This window comes from Apostichopus japonicus, chromosome 16 (genome assembly GCF_037975245.1).
Source record: "Apostichopus japonicus isolate 1M-3 chromosome 16, ASM3797524v1, whole genome shotgun sequence".
In the NCBI taxonomy this organism is placed as follows: domain Eukaryota; kingdom Metazoa; phylum Echinodermata; class Holothuroidea; order Aspidochirotida; family Stichopodidae; genus Apostichopus; species Apostichopus japonicus.
Window position 1 is genome coordinate 33,008,365 of NC_092576.1, and position 21,451 is coordinate 33,029,815.

The 21,451-nt window shown below is 35.4% G+C and overlaps 1 protein-coding gene across 1 annotated transcript in view; it reads right to left on the minus strand.

The window, feature by feature from the left end:
* LOC139982124 (uncharacterized) overlaps positions 1-21,451 on the minus strand; it is a 40,108-nt gene that overhangs the window by 7,426 nt on the left and 11,231 nt on the right. Inside the window, exons 2-14 of the mRNA XM_071994702.1 lie at positions 20,306-20,384; positions 19,737-20,060; positions 14,684-15,334; positions 13,717-14,064; positions 12,893-12,991; positions 11,487-11,533; positions 10,261-10,294; positions 7,957-9,440; positions 7,052-7,269; positions 6,222-6,298; positions 5,635-5,687; positions 5,040-5,159; positions 2,456-2,664 (exon numbers count right to left, since the gene is read on the minus strand). Coding sequence (XP_071850803.1) covers positions 2,456-2,664; positions 5,040-5,159; positions 5,635-5,687; positions 6,222-6,298; positions 7,052-7,269; positions 7,957-9,440; positions 10,261-10,294; positions 11,487-11,533; positions 12,893-12,991; positions 13,717-14,064; positions 14,684-15,334; positions 19,737-20,060; positions 20,306-20,360 — 3,719 coding nt within the window. The 5' untranslated portion in view covers positions 20,361-20,384. The remainder of the gene's footprint in view (positions 1-2,455; positions 2,665-5,039; positions 5,160-5,634; positions 5,688-6,221; positions 6,299-7,051; positions 7,270-7,956; positions 9,441-10,260; positions 10,295-11,486; positions 11,534-12,892; positions 12,992-13,716; positions 14,065-14,683; positions 15,335-19,736; positions 20,061-20,305; positions 20,385-21,451) is intronic.

Sequence of the window (21,451 nt, forward strand, 5' to 3'; positions counted from 1 at the left end):
TGCTTCGTTGTTATACAAGGCTCTAAGGTATCATTTTGTATGTACCAAATTACCTCTGGAGTTTCTCGGAAAGAATTTTTTTTTTTTTTAAATTTCCAAAATACGGAGATATGACATCCTACCTAGTCAGCACTGTGCTAAGCGAATGGCCTAACCACCTCGACGTGAATGTCACCTGTTAATGGCTTGAAATGGGCTACGAATAGTTACTCAAAATATCCATCTCAAAAAGTATCTCAGACAAACCATCTATCTGCAATCTTTACCAAAGTGTAAATTTTAATGACATATTGCCTTCATTCCGACATTATTTTGTACTTATTTTCAGTATTATACCGTTTATGAACAAATAGAAATGTTACGAACTTGAAGTTAAACATACCTATTCGTTACCTATATAACTCCATTCAGGTTCAATTAGAATGTGTAAGCTTAGGCCAATCAAACTGAAAAGCAAATTGTACCATCGTAACTTGTTTAAAATTACTCTAAAGTGTAATACCAGATTGATGTAAAGAAATAATAACAACTAGAAACTACTCCAATATAAAATATAACATTCCCTCTATAAGACATATCACTTACATTACCTTCCAAACAAATGCCGATTTCCAGCAAATTGAAAGTTGTAAACTAAGCTACGCAATTTTTTTTTTTTTTTTGCAAACCGATGGTTAGGCTACATTTCCCATTGACTTAGTGTGGTTGTTAGGCTAACATGTGGTCGAAGATTGCAGTTTCCGTGGATATTTTTAGTTTTTATTTGCGACACAACTAGAGCGAATAAACAGATGTCAAGTTTAGATTTCCATGCAGTTGATTTAGTGTGAAGTAAGGCTACTATGTGGTCGGAGATTTGTGAGGATTTTAGGTTATTTTCGCTGGTACTGCAGGCCGTAATTTACCACGGGAAGTTCCCGGTGATTGTGCGCGACCCTCTCGCACTGCTTCAAATTTTGATGCGGGGTGAGAAAACTGTTTGCGCGATTCGCGATGCAACTGCAATTCCTAGCTAAAGCAAACGCATGTCACAATTAATTTTACACAGACACCTGATATAAAGAGGGCGATTTTTTTATATTTCATTTTTCTTTTTCGCACTCGTAATTGTGCTTTAGGAGGGCTTTTTAGCACTTGCGAGGGCGAATCGCCCGTTGCCCCCGCTTATTTCCTACCCTGTCCAGCACATTCCTGAATTCGCGAAATTGCTATTGCTGCTATGCTTACTGTGCCAAGAAATATGCAGCCAATAACCACGAAGGAAGCAAAATCGGCGACCCTGGCAGCCTAATTTGATGAAAGTATACACTGTGAAAGACGTATAGAGGGTGTCTTATTTTAATATTTCGTAGTAAAAGAACAAACCTAATTCATCAGTTGATATTTTCAACTTCCATATGTTTTTGAATAATGATATTTTCACCTTCCATATGTTTTTGAATAATCGGTATGACATAACTGGTATTCCACGTAATTTTTACCGATTCCGATTATGTACCGATTATGCAATATTCGTACCGATTCCGATTCCGATTAGGTTAATCGGTTGAACACTACACCAGTACTATCCTTAAATGGATGTTACGTAGAATTCAGCAGTACAGAATGTAATTAGCATGCAATACACTAAAACCTCGCGTACCTAACTACAGAACAGAAAATTGTTCGCGAGGGTAGCCATTTTCGTATATCTAACATGTAGCTGTTATGAGTCATAGCCAATCTGCTACAAAACAGACTTGGGGGCGGGGCTTAATCATCAAAAACGGACCTTTTTACTAAAAGTAGGGGCGGCAGCTCAGTGTTGTTTTAAGAAAGAAAAATCATTTAAACATCAAATAAAGCGAATAAAAGCCATTAAATGTCATATACATGTAGTAAAATTCTTATTAATACCTACCTGTAAACAACAAATGGAAGTTTAAAATTTTAATAAAATATATAATACATAGGACCCTATCTTAGACGATACGACTGTTGAAAGACAGTTCTATTCTATTCTCTTTCATAAAACATAAGTTTTGGAGCGTGTGCAAAACAGGTCTGTCAAAGTGTGTTTTCAGTCCAAATTAGCCCGATTTGGACATAAATCGGTGAAAAAGTCACAGAATGAGATACAATTCTGGAATAAAAAATAGTAACTTTTGTTGGTCTATATGATATATTCTTGCTCTGGAAATTCCAGAGAAAAAGAACTTTGTTTGAAGACGCTGAAAAATTTTTAAGAGAAGAGAAAGTCCCACTTACTGTTACAATAGCTCTATACATGTAATGTATTGAGATAAAAATGTGTCTGTAAATACTCAATTCAGAAACAATAAAGTTCTGTCCTGTGAGAGTATCATTCCATTTGGCATCGAGTGATAAAACTTTTTAGGCATTTACAGTATGCCTATTTAAAGTGTGAAAGCATTATCTAGGTACACATTTCTAAGATACTCATTAAAATACTCACATTAGCTTTTCCAATCGCTGTGACTGTTGTGCAAACATCAATATGCCAGCAACCTCTGTCTCTGTCAGTTCTCTTCCCTCCTCATATGTATCTATTGATAGCTTCTTTAATGACACAGGACAGGACAATTGTAGCCCTGAACAGAGGATGATGTTACCAGAATCAGCCTTGGAGAAGGATTGTAGAAGCTCCAGATGGAAGATGGGGATCTGAAGGAAGGTAACATACGATTCAATCAACATTGAAATGATTTAGAGCTATGTCAATTATACGATTATAACCTACTGTGGCCAGTAACTTTCCTGAAGGTATCTCATATCCATCTTAATACTAGCATAAATCCACTCCTCGCATTATTACGATTAGGCTCAAGTTTGTTTATTTAAATCTAAAATATATATATTAACGGAAAAATTTGTCTTCACCATTTTTAAAATGGGTTGATCCAACTTCTTTATCTAACATAATGAACAACGTATACAAAAGACAGTAACACTAAAGTGTATGAATGCATGAAACATAAAGTGTGCAAAATGACTGATATATGAATCATAACCAGGATGAAATATGGACTGTTAGGCTAGGAATGTAGTAAGAAAATGTCTTCATATAAATTAGTTATGTTAAACGTGATGTGTTATCGTGCCATACCACATGCCTAATGTGTTATATATATATTGTCACTACGGAGTGATATGAAATCTTTAAATCATCTTGTGTTATGTGTGCCACTATCTGGAGTACTCCTTGGAAAAATACTTCATTATTATGTGATTACCTTATGTGTACATTTAACGTGAAAGTTAGTACACTGTGAAGACCAGTATGGTTTCTAGGATTAAAAGTTTAACAGCGATTGAGTCTGCTCAGAAAAACTAATACGTCCTTGTAGTCCTCCATGAAAAATGCAATGTAAAATACCTGACCAGGAACACATAATACTGAGCTATAATGACCCCTGAAAGCACATTGGCTTGTGCGCAACAAGAAGCCTATACTGATATGCCTATACCATGCACGAAATATCATCAATTGATGAAATCTGTAACTATTATATATTTCCGAAGCTGGAAATCTTACCGTAGACTAGTTACCATATATGCTTACCTATATCACACAATCCATACTACTGCATGCTAAACAACTTCCTTACAAAGCGCGTGTGAAATGTTATATATATAGGCTATGAATATGCTGTGAATGTTGGAACTTCATGTTTAGAAATAGGAGTGCCTAGAGAGAACATGCTAAAGTTTAACTCATCTAATTAAGCCCCTTAAATTTTGTAGAAAATACAAATAGATCTCAACGACACAAAAACACATCCCTAAAGTCCTAGAAATACTTGCTCACAACTTTTATGAAGCCCTGTCGTAAGTTACCATCAACAGTTCCCCAATGCAAATTTATTTATAAGTTTTATTTAAAAATGAATAAATTTTCCCTTTCCTCAACCACCATTGGCAAGTTGGCCCAACCCTGGCCAGTTCCGACCCATTGCCCTTAAAGTATGTAAATAACTCTTCACACAATGTCCATTAAAAACGCAATCTTCAATAGCTACTTTTGACGATGTATGAATGTTGCACAAGAAAAATAAATCACTGGCGCGCATGGTCAAAGACAGTGCAAAAAACTTTGCAACAAAGAAATTATTGCGGTGTGAATTTTACTTCAGCAACTCTCGCGGAGAGAACAAACATACTGTGAGATGAAAATCCATTTCAGTATCAGCAATGTTAGCTTCCCAAAAAATTCATAACTAGTCTCAACTCAACAATTTTGTGATCAAAACAATGATTGAAATATTACATGATATTGTTACATAAAACTCAACCAAAACTTTGTATCATGACTGCTTTCTGTTGAAACGTGTCGTCAACAAGGCCTAATGTTAAGATATTTGAGTGCACACATATGATAGCCTATAGCAAAAACCTTGTTATCTCTTCCCCAGAAAGTAATGTTATATGTAATTGTTGTTATTTACATAATTTGTGTTCATTGAGCACTGCAGACGCAAGAATGTTTCCAGACAATGGGTAAGGAACTATTAGCCATTTCAGATCATGGGAAGTTCGGAAAAGGACCATGACTATTGCTTGCATGCAAATCTGTCTAATGTAAATGTTGAATGTACCTTGTGGTTGATTGCTGATTTATTTGCTTTAGAACAAATTCAATCATTGGAATGATTGGAAGAAAGTTTGGTTCTTCTGAGGTTTGGTTTTTTGGAAAATAATGTTCATTCAAATGAAGTTCATTCAAAAAATGTGTTTTGTTATGTTTGCATATAGGCCTAGTTGTGAGTGTGTATACTTATGGTTGCCATTCACCGGACACAATTTGAAGCTTTTGCGTCCATCTCTGAAACTTTCTTTGTCACAATGTTAAAAGACAATGAATCAAGTTATCAAATAATTTGACTGTGAAATGCAAAATGATACTAGAGTATCTCCATAAAACACTTAATAACATAATGGGGATGACATATCTAGTACATAATGGGGATGATGTATTTTGATGTATCTAGTCCATCATAGGGATTTTGATATATCTAATATATAACAGCCTACTGACTTACACCATTGGTACATGCGTTCTTCAGTAGCTGCAAAGTACAATTCTGTTGTAAGTTACTATCTTTGGTCCAGATCTGTAACCTGTCTGAACACAGTGACTCAATAATATTGATATTATCAACCTGAAGAAAAACACAAAATGAAGCAGTGTAAACTTTCCTCTCTGTTTTTACTTATTTTACTCTTCTATAATTGTAGTATCGTTAGTATTTCTATAGATTAAAGAAAATCCATTGTTATGAAAATAAGTCCAAATACATACAGCAAACCAATCATTATTGAACTACCTGACTTACCACAATGTACAGAAAAGTTAAAAATACTCTCAAGAGAAAAGAAACATCATACAGGGTTTCCTTGAGTATCTTCAGTTGCTTAATTATCTGAATTAATTAGTAATTAAAACTTTCCAATGACCAACTCATATTTTAAATATTGCTTACAAAACCTAGATCTACACATTATATTCCCTAAGCTATGTCACAATCTCTGTCGTTGTCAATTGGTTGTCGGCATTTACACTACTTTCAAGTTGTTCTGCACTAATGGACACACACAATAACAAAAAGCCCTGGCGACAAGAAAAAAAAATCATACCTCCCAATCACCAGAATGGAGATTCAGGCTGTAACCGTAGTCTCGCCAGTATACTAAAATGACAAGTATGTTAAAATATGTTAAATTCAAAGACATCTAAGGATTTATGAAGAAGAGAAGTTAACTTTTTCACATAAATGAAACAGATACCTCTACACTAAAAAATGGAACACTTAAGACCTAACTTTGAATTTGGTGCTTTTCATCCAATAAATATGGCTTGACTTAAAACGACACAATTTTTTCTGTGTTTAGACTTAAAGTAATGTTCTTAAACAGCTATCATAAGCAGTAAGTTAATAACATTGCCATTACAGTAGCTTGTACCAAAGGAATGTGTCGAGCATAGGACAAATCATGTAGGCGGTTAACATTTACTGCTCCTGAAATCCATGTAATCCTGATGACAAAGCAATTTATTTTGTCATTTTTTTTCACTTTTGCATCATTCTTGCTTTTAACAAAGGCTTACAATCTGCTTTTTGTACTTCTAATGAAAATGTTACAATGTATTTTCTCTTATATCAACTCCTTGATGACTAGATTTAGTCATATAATCAACCAATACTGACAGAATCGATAGTTACTTTTTATTTTCCTAGATATCATCTCTGCATTGATAGACTCTAGAGAGGGCGAAAGAGGCAGCAGACATTCACTGAACCTTTGAAGTAGAAACGAAAAAAACAAACCAACATGAGAGAAAGATAGCAAAACAGTCTTGCTATGAAGCAAATTCAATATAGGAAATGCTTAGGAAGTGCTTCAAAATGATAGGAAAAGAAACACCATACTGTCGACATGATTTTGCTGTTTAATATGAGCAAATGAGCCCATAACTGCAGGAAGGTAATAATGTAACGTATGTTTAGGCTCGTCCTTAGGTCGTGCTAGGAGTCTATGGAATTGGTGTGCAGACAATCTGATAGATTGTAAAATAGACTCGTTGGTTATACAATTCCACGCAGTATGTTGTCCTATGTTCTAAGAGTGGGGGATTATCTCATACTACCATATTACTGAATAAAACTTCCAAATTCATGAAGAAATTTTGGGGTTCAATTACACCTTGGCCTCTTTGATGATACTTATCATATCATGTAAGACATTTCCCAATAATATATGAAAAATATTCTTACCTTCCAAATTCACAACTGTCATTGTTTGTTTTTGTTATAATTAACATACAGTAGTGATGGCTAGTCATACCAACATAAACAATTCATCATTTTCATGATCGTAACTCTAAAATTTTTGATTACAATGTATTTCTTGATGATACATCATTTCTAATACCAGTTTTGTCAGAGCTCTGTGTTTATCTCCATTACTTTGGTAAATCAGTTATTTTAATTGTAACAAGAGGGGATACTTTTAGGTGCATAGTATGATAACAATAACATGAGATTCAACTTACGACAGCTCCTTAACAGACTGACAACGAAGCGCAAAACGGAATATGTTTGTTAACTGTATCTTTGATATTGTACGTGGTTCATTTCCCTCCTTCTCCATCTCTATGTGTATCTTTTCTAATGTCACTAAAGGACAGAGAGAGAGGTCAGATTGGAGTAAAATAGTGTATCCATCACACTCCTTGAAGGCCATGGTCAGGTGTAGGCAAGCTATGGTAATCTGTTAGAGAAATGAACAAGGTTAATGTATTGTAGTTATCCTCTAGTTAAAGAATCATGCTACATTATGAAAGGATTGAGGGTTTTATGTTATTGAATTAGACCATACAATTACATTGTGAGGTCATAATGACAATTCAACAGTAGCTTACCATGGCAACGAAATGCTACTGCATGAAACGATTTGGCCATTTACTTTTAGGGTTGTTTTTTTTGCTTTTTTTCAGTAAAAGTGACCTCACAATTAAAACTCAATTTATTTGAATAATTTCAAGGTTTGGATGTCTTTGTCATAGTGTGTTCATTTATGGCCACATGAAAGCAATAAATAAATTACACTATTGGTAGCGACAACAATTGGTAACGTCAGTAAGTGTTGTTAGCATTTGAAATTGTTTACGTTCGTAGGGTCATTGGGCCATTATTTTGGGATTCAACCTCCAAAGATATGTATTGGGAATCTGACCTCATGAATCAAGGACTTGGCGGTAAAATAAACCAAGCACTTCAATACATGAGAGGGCCCAGGTTCGAATCCCGGATGAGGCTGGAAGTTTTGCACTGTTTCTGTAGGTATAATGACACACTGATTATAACTCTATTGTACAATAACAGTAAAAGACCGTGACCACATGACCACAAACCTGAGGAAATATATCTTGATTGCAATGAAAGAAAATGACTTCACCTGTTTTGCACTCGCGAATTCCAAAACTTGTAAAGTTGATCTCTGAAGTAGTTGACTGTCATCGCCATTTACGTGGACCACTTTAGAAGCCAACTTTGTGATTGCATCAACAATCTTCTCATTATTATAGTCTTGTTCCAGCATACACATCATAGCAAACTTTTCATGTTGAAGGTTGTCTTGCAGATAATTTACAATTTTACCTGAAGCAGTCTTATTAAGACCACAGGCAAATCTGTAAACATAGTGAAGTTCAAAGGGATCCAAACAATGGAGCAGTTCAGCTACACTCTGACTCTCTGTTGTGGCAGAGGTTGAAGATTCTTGAGATAGATAATCAGCAATGTAGTGGGCAGCATACCACTCACAGAACAATTTGTGGTAGAATCTGACTTCCTTTTTATAGAGAAATTGATCACCAGTCAGAACATCTTCCTCAAAAAATATTCCAGTTTTAAGGTACTGCTCATAAAAGTCATCCCCAAGTCGATTTCTCAGGGAAGTACTATCCCACACAATCAGTTGGTTTCTACCACTCAATGCCTCAAAAGCAACCTTGTTCAACTCATCATGTTTTGGGCCAAAATTAACCTTTTCAATTGTTTTGTTCTTCAAATGACTATGGAAGCAAGCTATCACATTACGAAAGAAACTAGTAACGGATTTGAATGTCTTCAAGTCTTTGTTCTCGTGGCTCATGTGAGCAAACAAAACAAACAACAAAGGAACTTGACACAAGTCACCGAGTAGAGGGTTTCGTTGGAGTTTAAGTATTATTTCCCTGGCAGCTTGTTCGTCACCCGGTACAACTGCTTTTCTAATATATTGATCTCGGATGTCCTCGTTGAAACCTGTTAAACGTATACGATCAGTATGCGGTGCAAATTCCTTCGGCAAGTAGAAAGGCCTGGTAGTCAGAATGACGTCTATTTCCTGCAACATTTCTCTCCGAAGGATAAGAGAAATATCAGTCTCTAGATCATCTTTATCAGGGTATTCATCAAATCCATCCAAAATAACCAACGCACCTGAACAATTCTTTATGATTGATTCCACAATATCCTCACTCACATCTGAGTCTCTGGGTAATATAAAACGCCGTATTGCTTGGTATATTGACTTCACCCCTCTCAGTTGTCTTAGCCGCAGGTAAATAAGTATCGGTACATTACTTAAAGGGGATTTTGGAACTCTTTGGCACCAATCATATGCAAGCTGTAGTGTCAGTGTTGATTTTCCATATCCGGCTTCGCCCTCTATAATTTGCCTACCACAATTCTCAGGTTTCTTTAGTAGCTCATGATGTGACTCTAAAAGTTTCCAAATTTTGTTTCCATGTCCTTGTTCAACTAACCGTTCAATGCCGCTATCAACATATACATTATCAACACAATACATGGTGTCTCTGATGTAAGGCAATGGTTGTACAGAGTGATAAAGTATCTCATACTTTGCCTTTAATTCCTTGATGAATTGTTCCTCCTCTGTAAGAAACCAGAAAGTGTGATTAGTAACAAACTTATTTTATATCAGGAACAAATTCAATAATGAAAATGGTCAGAAGAAAGTTTTTTTTTTTTTAAATTGAAATCTCATTATTGGTAGCTATTCAACCAAATTTCTAAAATGTCTTGATATTTTCAGTTAATTGTTAGACGTTAGATTTGTTTCTCAAACTAAATGGCTATTTGAACATCTGTGTTAATTACAAAGAAACAATTGATTCCAACATTTGGCAAAGATGTGTACAAACGAAATTCTGTCTTTGCCCAGACCATTCGGGAGTCACCATTGGGTAATAATTGTTATATGAAGTGGGACTCATTCTGATGTTTTCAGAATGTTCATATCTTATTTTCAAAAACCATAAATACTGAAATACAAAAGGACCTGTGAAATTAATTAATCACCATTTGGTAAAGTTAACTGTAACATTAATTTGATATGACAGCAATGAAGTCACTAAAATAATCAGTTTCAGATTTACAAATTCTCATTTGAAGAGGACTAATACGTTGAATATTTATTTTAATTCATGTCTGGTATTGAACAGTATCTTAAAGCAATATAAGTTATTGTTTGCAGCATTCACTGCACTCAGCTTGCAATAACTTGTACATCAGACTTACCGCGGGTGTCAGGTGGAATCAGTTACAGTATTACAAATTCTCATTTGTAGAGGATATGTATGTTGAAATTTATTTTAATTTATGTACGGTATTTAACAGTATCTTAAAGCAATTGAAGGTATTGTTTGCAGCATTCACTGAAATCAGCTTGCAATAACTTGTACATCAGACTTACCAGGTGTCTGGTGAGTCTCAGTCATGGGCACCATCTAAACAAGAGAGAGGGAATGATACTTTCAAACATATTACCAAGAAAACTATCAATTTGTAGTCACTATTTGCAAATAATTTGATTATGTAATTAACATTTTCTATTGAATAGGATACAAGTTAACATAATATGATTAGTGTAGCTAAGTAACTGTTGGTTGTACCTTATTCTTATATAAATGTACTCTAGAGTCTACATGACAGTCAAGCCTGCCTATAGAAAAACTGTCCTAATCAAATTCACTCAAGCATTAATAATTTGTTACTTGATAGCATAAACTTCCCCTCAATACTGTCATTAGGATTCATCCTTGAGCGCACCTATTTAGTTGACCAGTCACCTGCATGATTGCAAACACCACTGCTGTAAAGGTTAGTACTACTTTCCTGTGTGTGAAGACAAGTTTGGCTTGACCACTGAAACAATACACTGTGTGTTTAATCATGAATTTGTGCAGAGGAGAGTTCAGTATGGCTAGCATTACCAACTCAGGTAGATATTCAATCTTCCCAGTTTTTGGCTAAAAACAGGGAGACTGGTGTGTTATTTGCTGCAGGGAAGATCGTAATGTACAAGCTATTCTCAACACAAAACTGGTAGGGAAAGGATTTCATGACAGTTGCTTGTATTACTTATATCTATTACAACATGAGACTATCCATTGGAAGGAATGTTATTTCAAATGAGTATAGTGTTACCTTTTTGTTGCAACATATATTGTGCATTGCTTGATTCAGTTGTTGCACTTACTGCTGCAAAACTGCTCAATAAATAGAGATACTGTAGTGCAAGTTAATATAGTATACGTATATGGTAACCTACAGCATGTTTAATTTCTGAGTTTCCCACCTGTGTGGTGATCTTCAAACAAGTGACATGTTTCTAACTACTTTCTTTATGGTCTGTACCTTGGCTGATTGTACTAATAGATTACAACATCTCAGCGGGTGTTTCTTTACTAGTTTATCTATGTGTTATATTCTTTGCATGTAATAACAAGATTCAAGGCTCGTCGTTACTAAAATACAACCACCCAAGCCACATTTGTTTCCATACCACCACCAGTCCTCAGTGGGGAATATTTAAGCACCCCAGAATCTTAGACTGAATTAGCCTTACAGTATGTTTAACAGCTTGATATATTTTGTTTCCCATGATTGACTTTTTAATTTCAGATATAACAGTCTTACCTCTTCGTCTTCCACAATTTTCCTCTGACTCCTTCGGTAGATTAACACTGCAGGAATAATTTATGTAAGGTTAAATAACCAGAATGCAAAGATGCATTGTTGTTTCGATGTTGTAACATGAGCAGTTATATTCATGAATCTGACGAAATGTATAGTGAGGGTGTACAACATACTTGATCTTAGTAATATAGTGAAAAAAAAAATGCACAATGACACAGGCTGGCCTTAAATGACCATTGACCTCAACAACAGGCATCTTGTTCTAAATGTGATACATACATCAAGATACTTAATATAACATCGGTCCTTGTTGAAATATTGTGTAAAACAAGGGTCTCACAATTTGACACCTGGTGAACTCAAACGACCACTGACCTCCGCCCAATGTTCTCACTGTGGTACAATTACATACCAAATATGCGATATGTCAAAGCTTCCCTTTTGATATTATGTTAGGAAGGTATGTTAGTGTAGAGAGACAGGTAAGAGGGGAGTGAAGTAAATGTTGGTGTTTGTTGACTTCATATGACCTTAGACCTCCACCAAAAAAAAACATCCACACACCAAATATGAGATCTGTCCAAGGTTCCCTTCTTGCAAGATCATGTTTACAAAGCTTTCACGATTTGACCTGTTGTCCCAAGTAAACCTTGACCTCCACCAAAATCAATGGGCTTCTTTTACTCAATGTTATACACCTTCATACCAAGTATGAGATCTTCCAAGGCTTCTAATATTGAGATATCATGTTTTACAAGGTTTTCATAATTTGACCTCTGATGACCCCAAATGACCTGCGACTTCCACAAAAACAATGAGCTTCTTTTAATCAATGAGGTTCTCCGTCACATTAAATGTTAGGTCTGTTCATGCTTCCCTTCTTGAGACATGGTGTTTACAAGGTTTTCACAATTAAACCCTAGTGACCCCAAATGACCTTTGACCTCCACCAAAAACAATAGGCTTCTTTGACTTAATGTGGTTCTTATACACATCAAATATGAGGTCTGCCCATGATTCCCATCTGAAGAAATTGTGTTTACAAGGTTTTCACAATTTGACCCCTGGTGACCTCAAATGACCTCCACCAAAAACAATATGCTTCTTGTACTCAAAGTGGTACATCTTCACATTAAATATGAATTGGTCCGACCTACTGTACCCTTCTTGAGGTATCATGTTAACAAGCTGGGCATCACAAACGCGCACATACACAAATACGACATCATTACTATTATCATGAAAATAAAAAAAAAAAACAATTTTAGATAAACAAATGGTTATTATACTTTTCGGTTAGTCAATAAGGATAATGTAGATGCAATAAAAACAAATAGAATACAAGAAAATAGCTAACAAACTTTACTATATTGCAATGGAATTCTGCTATGCATCATGGTACCTACCTATCAGACAGATGAACAAAAGCACCAGAATTAGAAGTACTGCAATTATGGTTGCTACCACAGCAACTTTCGATAAACCGGAGATCCCCATGTTGCCATCTGTAAATAGGAACCAGAAAGCCTGTGGGCTTATTGTGATTCCTTGCCAATTGAGATTATAACACCAAGCTTTCTTCATTGTTGATTAAATTGATCAGCAAGGTTCTTTCACTGACTGTGGACCTATCTACTAAATATGTTAACGTATCATGTTTACAAGCTACTTTTAGCAAAAATCAACTGAAGTCCTGCCCCCTAATAAATGTGCATAATATCGAGTTGAACATACATTATCATGTACCCGCTATCTACCAACCACTTCACACAAAGTATGATTCAATTCTGAAAAGTCAGATTTAGAAACCATAAGTCGGATCAAAGAAGAAGTCGCTAGAGATGCAAACTAGCCATTCATTTAGAAGCATAACTTCTATCAGATATCAAATTCACTGCTATAAGAAAAATAAAAGCTACTGAACATATGGACTGTATTCTTACTACACCAGCAGGCTACTGGATCTCACAATTGCAAAATCATTCACCTCTTAGAACTAGATAAAAGAGAATATTTAGATCAATTCTGTTGTAATCTCAGGTCAATAAACCCTGGCTACTTGATCTCTCTGAATCTGAACACCCTTATCGTCAAGTTCTATTTCATATCTTGAGAGATGGGTTTACTGTCTTCTGCTATGAAAAACAAGATTCCCTTTCTTAAATATAACATATCGCAAACAGTTTAGTCTTAACCGAGAACAAAGCATCGATAGCAAACAAACACCTACCATATGCCACATTAAGGTCTATTCTTGCTGCTTTTATAGGAGGCTTGAACACATCTGAATTCTGTCCTACTATAAAACACTCTAATGTGATCCCTCTTTCAGGTGCAGATAAAATTTTGAAGTTTGTTGTAAGAGAAATGTCAAAGATTCCTCCCTTTTCTGTTGATATCCTTTCCAGCTCTGTTAGAGATAAATCAGGATAGTTCCCATAAGTTCTCCACTGTAGTTCAACTTCTGGTCGTATTCCACGAACTGAACACGTCAGGTTTCCTTCTCTTGCGACGTCAAGTACACAATACTGTGTATTGTCACATCCTTCTACAGTTATGTACGGCGGGCTTGGATAGGCTATTCAAGAGAAAAGGAGAAAATTGTGTTTTTATTTCGCAATGACTGGTTAATTACTTAAATATAGTCAATACAAACTTAACATGTAAAGAGGTCTGTACATTAAAGAAACATATATTAGACAGATCATATAAACATATATGTTCCATTGTCCACATATGTTGCATTACAGTCCATTCATATTGTGAATGAGTATATTGCATAATTGTTATCACTTTATAGTTATGCCATGCGAGGAGTAGATGTTAAATGGCTTCTGTGTCTATATCTTCTAACTACCAAAGATTTATATTCTTCATCTAAGGGTAAGTTTTATTAAAGTTCAGGCCCTTGACAGGACAAGCTCGAAGTCGTACGTTTCAACAATTAGACACATCTATACATGAATTAACAAATGAACTCTTTTCGTTACAATAGATGGATCTAAGTGCAATTGCTTTACTACAAATCGTTCTTACTGTAAGTTACAGAATCTGTGGATAGATGGACTCGAGCGTTTGCAGGTTTCAATTAGACATTTGTTCTTTGATTCAATTATGTTACACCTTTTATGAAGTCAAGGTTATTCGGTTACTAGATGAGGGTTTTATAACATTTATGTATACATCAAAGTACTCACCTAAAACAACAACATCTATTGTTTGTATATGATCCATGTCATAATCGCTGGAGACACAAGTATAAATGCCTTGGTGATACAATTCAGTCTGTGGGAACATCAGTGACCCATCAGGAGTCAATCTGAAATCCTTGTTGTATGTTTCATTAAAAACCTCTTTCCAGGTTTGCACTCTAATTAGAATGACTTCTGGGGTTTCCGATCTATCAGTGGATCTCTTCCAAACTAGAATCCTTTCGTTAAAGTCATTACAGGGTAGAGTCATAGTAGTATGAAGCTCAACAGGATGTCTAATAGGACTGTGTGATATGTCAGCACTTCCATTCTCTAAGATAACTATGGTCTCATTCTCCTCCAAGATCCAAGTGTTCTCGTTTACGCTACATACCAATACTGACAATAACGGGGAGTCTTTATGTATTTTAACAGTCGAACGAGTAGTGAACGTTACTTCATTGTTTCTGATTTGTGTCATATTCGACTCCAAAAGTTTATCACGCTGAGAGTTTCGCTGATTCCAAATCAAAGAAATTCTAGGACGGACATTTTCGACAGAGCAACTCAACTCCAGAGGGTTTTCGTATAACATGTAGCATATTTCACTCTTATCTTGACACTCTTCAATCACAGGATATTCAAGTTGCGGCTTAACTGTTGAATGTAAGGAAATGAAATTAGCGTGTAGTGAGTAGTGAACGAATAGGATTTTGTACATCTATTATGCATCAAAGCAATCAACTTATGTTAAAGGTCCACTTAATACAGACAAATAGAAAACTACTTAAAAGTGTTAAATAAACATCAGCTTTACATAAGGGCAATTCTTAGTATGGTTCTGGCAATCACTCCAGCCTCCTGGACTAACATGTTTGTCTTTATATAATTATATATATCGATGTTGAATGTTTGATTCATCACATGTACATACACGTTACATAAATACCTTGTCTCATCGTTTCATTGCATATCTGGGTCATTCCGCCTCAAATCAACCAATTTTCTGAAAAGTTCCCAGGTGACCCTCTCAGAATTAGATGAAATTTCATCAGAATGATTGAGTTTGTCCCAAATGAACACATACAAAAAATTAAAATCATACTCCATGTCGTTTTCGAGATATGGCCCGATGAAATGTGGTCGTTGTGGCCATTTTGCTCGTTTGCGATTCGCAAAAAGTGACTTTTGTGATATTTTCCGACTTTGAAAGCTCATAATTCAGTCTTTGTACCAGGTAGAGAGCTCAAATTTGGTATTCTAACTTACTTCTTGCCAAAATTCATGAATCTGCACTCAATTTAACTGTATCTCCTTTATATTTCTGGTTATGATCACCCAAAGTAGGCACTTTATTCTGTCAAAAATGTTTTTTGTGATTTTTAAGGTCACCCTGTGCCCAAATGAGAGGTCACATGAATCCTATATTCCTTGGGTATTATTTATGGTTGCATGTCTATACCCATAAGCAATTATAAGCCCACCAATGCATTAATTAAGAAATGGCATGGGCCCAAAGTTGGCTCCAGCCAGAAAAAGGTCAAAAAGACCCCGCCCTTCTTGACCTCGCTTGACCCCGCGATCAATTGAAACATTTGAAATTTACACCAGTTAAATATATATATTATATCTACTTGTACATCAAATTTCAGCTTTGGCACTCAACTCCTTCATGGTATGGTGGCAATTTCAATATTAGACGTTTTTCGCACATTTTTTAACAACTCCATACACTAAGTGAATATCACAGTGTATTTCAAGTTTGAAGCTTGTGTAATGTATTTTTTGCAGTTAAAAAAAGTTTTTATTATTGTTTTTAGAAATGGGTTGATGATGCATGTATTCCACTGCAATAAACAATCACTTCAGTTAACCCTCCAATAGGCTGGTCCCTCATACCTGTAGTGCCTCAAAATCTCCCAAAACACACGACACAATTTGGAGCCTTATATACAGTAGTATATATCAAACTGTTGTAGAGTTTCACTTGAAACATGGATTAAACCACACAATACAATTTAAATTTATAAGTACTTATAAGTACTTAAAAGAATAGTCCAGGTCAAAATTTCTTTTTGAAGTTTTAAAGAGAAACATAATCCAAGCATTCTGGTGAAATTTGCATTCAATTCCTATGTTCCTTTTTTTGAGATATTAACAGTTGAAGTTGTAACCTTTGGTACTAAAAGTGAACTTGGAGCAAACAGGTTTGACGTCATTGTTGCACTATGATAACTAAAGTTATTTTTTTCTTTAAAATTTATGTCTAATTTTATACTCCACAATTGGATGCATCCATAATGTTAATGTACCATAGGTATTGGTATTTTATAATCTTCATATCCCCTTTAGACAAACTAGTAACCCTATCCAATCAAGGTCAAATCAATAGACTGAAAAATACAGAAAAAAGACAACATTATTTGTCAGTGTGCAACTGTGACATCACACCTGTTTGCTTCAAGTTCACTTTGGTAGAATATCAGATAACTTCAACTGTCAATATCTCAAAAACGGTATAGGAACTGAATGCAAATTTCCTCAGAATGCTTAGATTATGTTCATTTTTAACATATATTTCATATTAATCGCATACAGTTCCCCCAACCCACTAGTTTGAACTCAACCAATCAGAGATGCAGGTTTAGTTTTGAGCCTTTGCTAAATATATTGTAGATTCAAAAACGTCGAGTTGGTTAAACTTGGTACAACCAGCAAGCTGGTACTCTAACAACTCCCTGGTTCAACTGCCATAGACAATCTACACAAATCAAGCATGGTGTTGTATTACATATCGATCAATGACGTTTGTAGCTTTTAAATATTCATATTATGGGTGAGGTTTATTGGGATCCCAACAGAAAATATCTTCAAGAACTACAAAGTTAAAAGTTGTAAATTTATCGACTTTTATGCCACCATTTGAAGTAAGATTTGAATAAATAAGCTAGTTATGTATGTTGTTATGGCATCGAGGAATCAGTGAGGTTGAAAAAACCCATAGAAAAGGACGCAAAATGCTACTTTAACCTAACCCAGTCCCCTTTTTTTCCCCTCATGCTACACAAACACTGGTAAATCATTTGTATAAACCTTTTGAACAATATCACATTTAGACACTACATTCTAGAACAATACTACCAGTGTGTCACATGCAGACACCACCATAAACTATAGCAGGAATACGATCTCATCACATTTTTATACCCATTGATGTTGGAAAGATTGAGAAGCGGCGACTCTCCAATGACCAACCACTGCAAAATTGTGCCCATTAGAGACCATGCAGAGGAGAGAGAATCCATTTCTGCTAATATTCAACCTCAGGCTGACACGAAAGAGTACCAACCAGGCGTTACATCGCTGGAATGTACGACAATGAGTGGTACATTGGTATATAGTGGAAATTTCAGAGGATGAAAATGTCTTTGTGAAGTTAATGAAACAAACCAAGAACTCCAATGCACTTTCTTGGCCACAAAACACCCACAATAATTGTTGGATACCATTCTAAGCTATTATTTGTGTCATCAGTGCTCCAGAGTTACAGGGATATGGAGGCCGCCAGTACACTCTCCCTCATGAAGACTTAAAAGACCATTCCAGCCAAACTGCAAGCATTCATCAAGTATATAAACAAATTAAAGTGTGCTAACTTGTATATCAAGCCACACTGCAAGCATTCATCAAGTAAAAGAAATTAAAGTGTGCTTAACTTGTTTTACTTGTATATGAACATCCATGTGTGGTAAGAATACATAAGGACATTGAAGCATTTCAATGACATTCCTTATGATCCCAGGATTGGACTCTTGAGAGTTGTGACAGTACCAGTGATTTAAATGTGCGTGAATCGTTAATGATGTCATTAAATGTCATTAATTTGACCTAAAACAATTTGTTATGTTACATTTTGATTCAGCTGACTGAAACGAGGATACAATGATCATATCACTCATTATTATACTATGATTACATGACAAATATATAAGCTTGAGATTAAAAAATGTGCGAAAAACGTCTAATATTGAAATTGCCACCATACCATGAAGGAGTTGAGTGCCAAAGCTGAAATTTGATGTACAAGTAGATATAATATATATATTTAACTGGTGTAAATTTCAATAAATGTTTCAATTGATCGCGGGGTCAAGCGAGGTCAAGAAGGGCGGGGTCTTTTTGACCTTTTTCTGGCTGGAGCCAACTTTGGGCCCATGCCATTTCTTAATTAATGCATTGGTGGGCTTATAATTGCTTATGGGTATAGACATGCAACCATAGATAATACCCAAGGAATATAGGATTCATGTGACCTCTCATGTGGGCACAGGGTGACCTTAAAAATCACAAAAAACATTTTTGACAGAATAAAGTGCCTACTTTGAGTGATCATAACCAGAAATATAAAGGAGATACAGTTAAATTGAGTGCAGATTCATGAATTTTGGCAAGAAGTAAGTTAGAATACCAAATTTGAGTTCTCTACCTGGTACAAAGACTGAATTATGAGCTTTCAAAGTCGGAAAATATCACAAAAGTCACTTTTTGCAAATCGCAAACGAGCAAAATGGCCACAACGACCACATTTCATCGGGCCATATCTCGAAAACGACATGGAGTATGATTTTAATTTTTTGTATGTGTTCATTTGGGACATACTCAATCATTCTGATGAAATTTCATCTAATTCTGAGAGGGTCACCTGGGGACCACTGGTTGATTTGACATGGAATGACCCATCTGTTAGCGGGGTAATTATTATAAAACCTACCTTCCTGTAATCGTTTCGTGCATTCACATAGAGTGTTGCTTGATACAAGCCTATTAAGATTCCTGTATGTGTGCTGACTGTTGAGTCAGAAAACTGAAAATGTTCAAAATTATGTATCCTGTCTGTCATCCATAGCAGGCTCAGATGGAAGAAATTTGCCAATGGAAATGGACGATTTGTTCCATTTCAATTAATGGACACTAACACTACAATATAATTACAAAGCTTCCATTTGTTAGAGCCTTTCATACGTAAATGAAGAATGATCAAAGAGTCTGAGGTTCTTACCAAACAATTGGACTTGAATATTATACTGCTTCACGTCTCCAGATGCCGAGGCTGCATGAGTGACAATGAAAAGGCCTTCGTGTTCAACTGTTACGTTTCTAACAAACAGCGATCCATTTAACCATACATCATAATCTCCAGATCTAAATCCAGGACCACCTTTTTCATCTCTTACATAGGTAATGAATGCAGATGTTCCCTCTTCTGTTGAATTGTACCACTGAACTCCAAAAAATCCCTCTTTGAACGAACATTGGATAATTCCTGGCTGATAAAGCTCGAGATTCTGATTGTTTTCACAACCTTCACCGACAACAGATGAATCTGGACACAGGGGTAAACATGCAAAACAGAAATGTTTTATGTATCTGTAATCTCGAAGCAAATCAATCGCATAGCAAATGCTTCTTATAAGCTTTAGATCTAGAAAACTGCCATGATAGTAATTTTCTTTCAGGTGCAATATGCACTGTTCACTAAAAAAGAGTTAAGCATGACTTACATTCAACAAGTCCAGATGATAAACTTTCTAATTTCCATTTAAGATGGACCCATGGTTAGCTACTTACCACAGACTACCTGGACCACTAGGAAGAAGGTCAAATGTACAGTGAACTTTCCCATTGTGAAGAATCCTGTGTTAATCAACTGCAGCAAAAGGAGAAACAATCGTTGGAAATAATATGAATGATCTTGATTGCTGTATTAACATGGATGATCTTAGTTGATGTATTAACATGGATGATCCTAGTTGCTGTATTAATATGAATAATGATATAAGTGCTGTATTAACATGAATTATCTTAGCTGATGTATTAACATAAATAATGATATTAGTGCTGTATTAACATGAATGGTCTTAGTTGCTACTGTATCTTACCATACATGTCAAAAACTGATTTATTCACTTAACCATGGCTGCACATGATAGGAGAATCTCTCCATAAAGACTAAACAGTGACAATATTGTCGTATTAAATAAAATATGTTAATGAAAGGTAATAATGGAATGGTCGGATGGCTAATGATACATGCGTCATTATCAAAGGTGATGTTGCATTAAACTGATATCATGCAAAAGTATGACACTGTTTTCAGGAAAATAAAAGAACATTAACTGTATATGAACAGGAACACAAATGAAAAACTTTTACAACCATGTATAACTTCAGTTGCCTTGTTGAATAGGAGAAAACGAAGCAATGAATTGAAAGCAGAGTGTATGATCGATAACAAACAAGAGGTATATTTTGTGCTTTAATACTAAGTTTTGTGGACTACATTAAACGGTGAACTTGTCAGATAAGATATTAATCAATCTAAGGTAAAGATCAGAAGAGTATTTATTCTTCAATGGAAGCATACATTGGTAACACATTGTCTAATATTGTTTAAAGTGGAAAAAGAGAATATCGTCCTTTTTCTTAGGAACTGGAATAAGTACAATGGATCAGTCAGGCTAGTTTAGTTAAACAAGATATTGAGCAACTATTATTAAAACGTTAACAATTGTGCACTCTTCAAAAGTATAGAGATTGCCAAAAGTCTTCCAATCTCTGCATTTGCCAGCCATGAAGTACAGCAATGAAATGGAAGTGGAATCAGAGGCTTGTTACAGTATGTCAAAGTAATGAAGAAGTGGAACCATCAAACCACAACTTAGGTGAATGATTGTGAGCTACTTGCATTCCCAGAAAAGCTAGCCCTGATGGTGT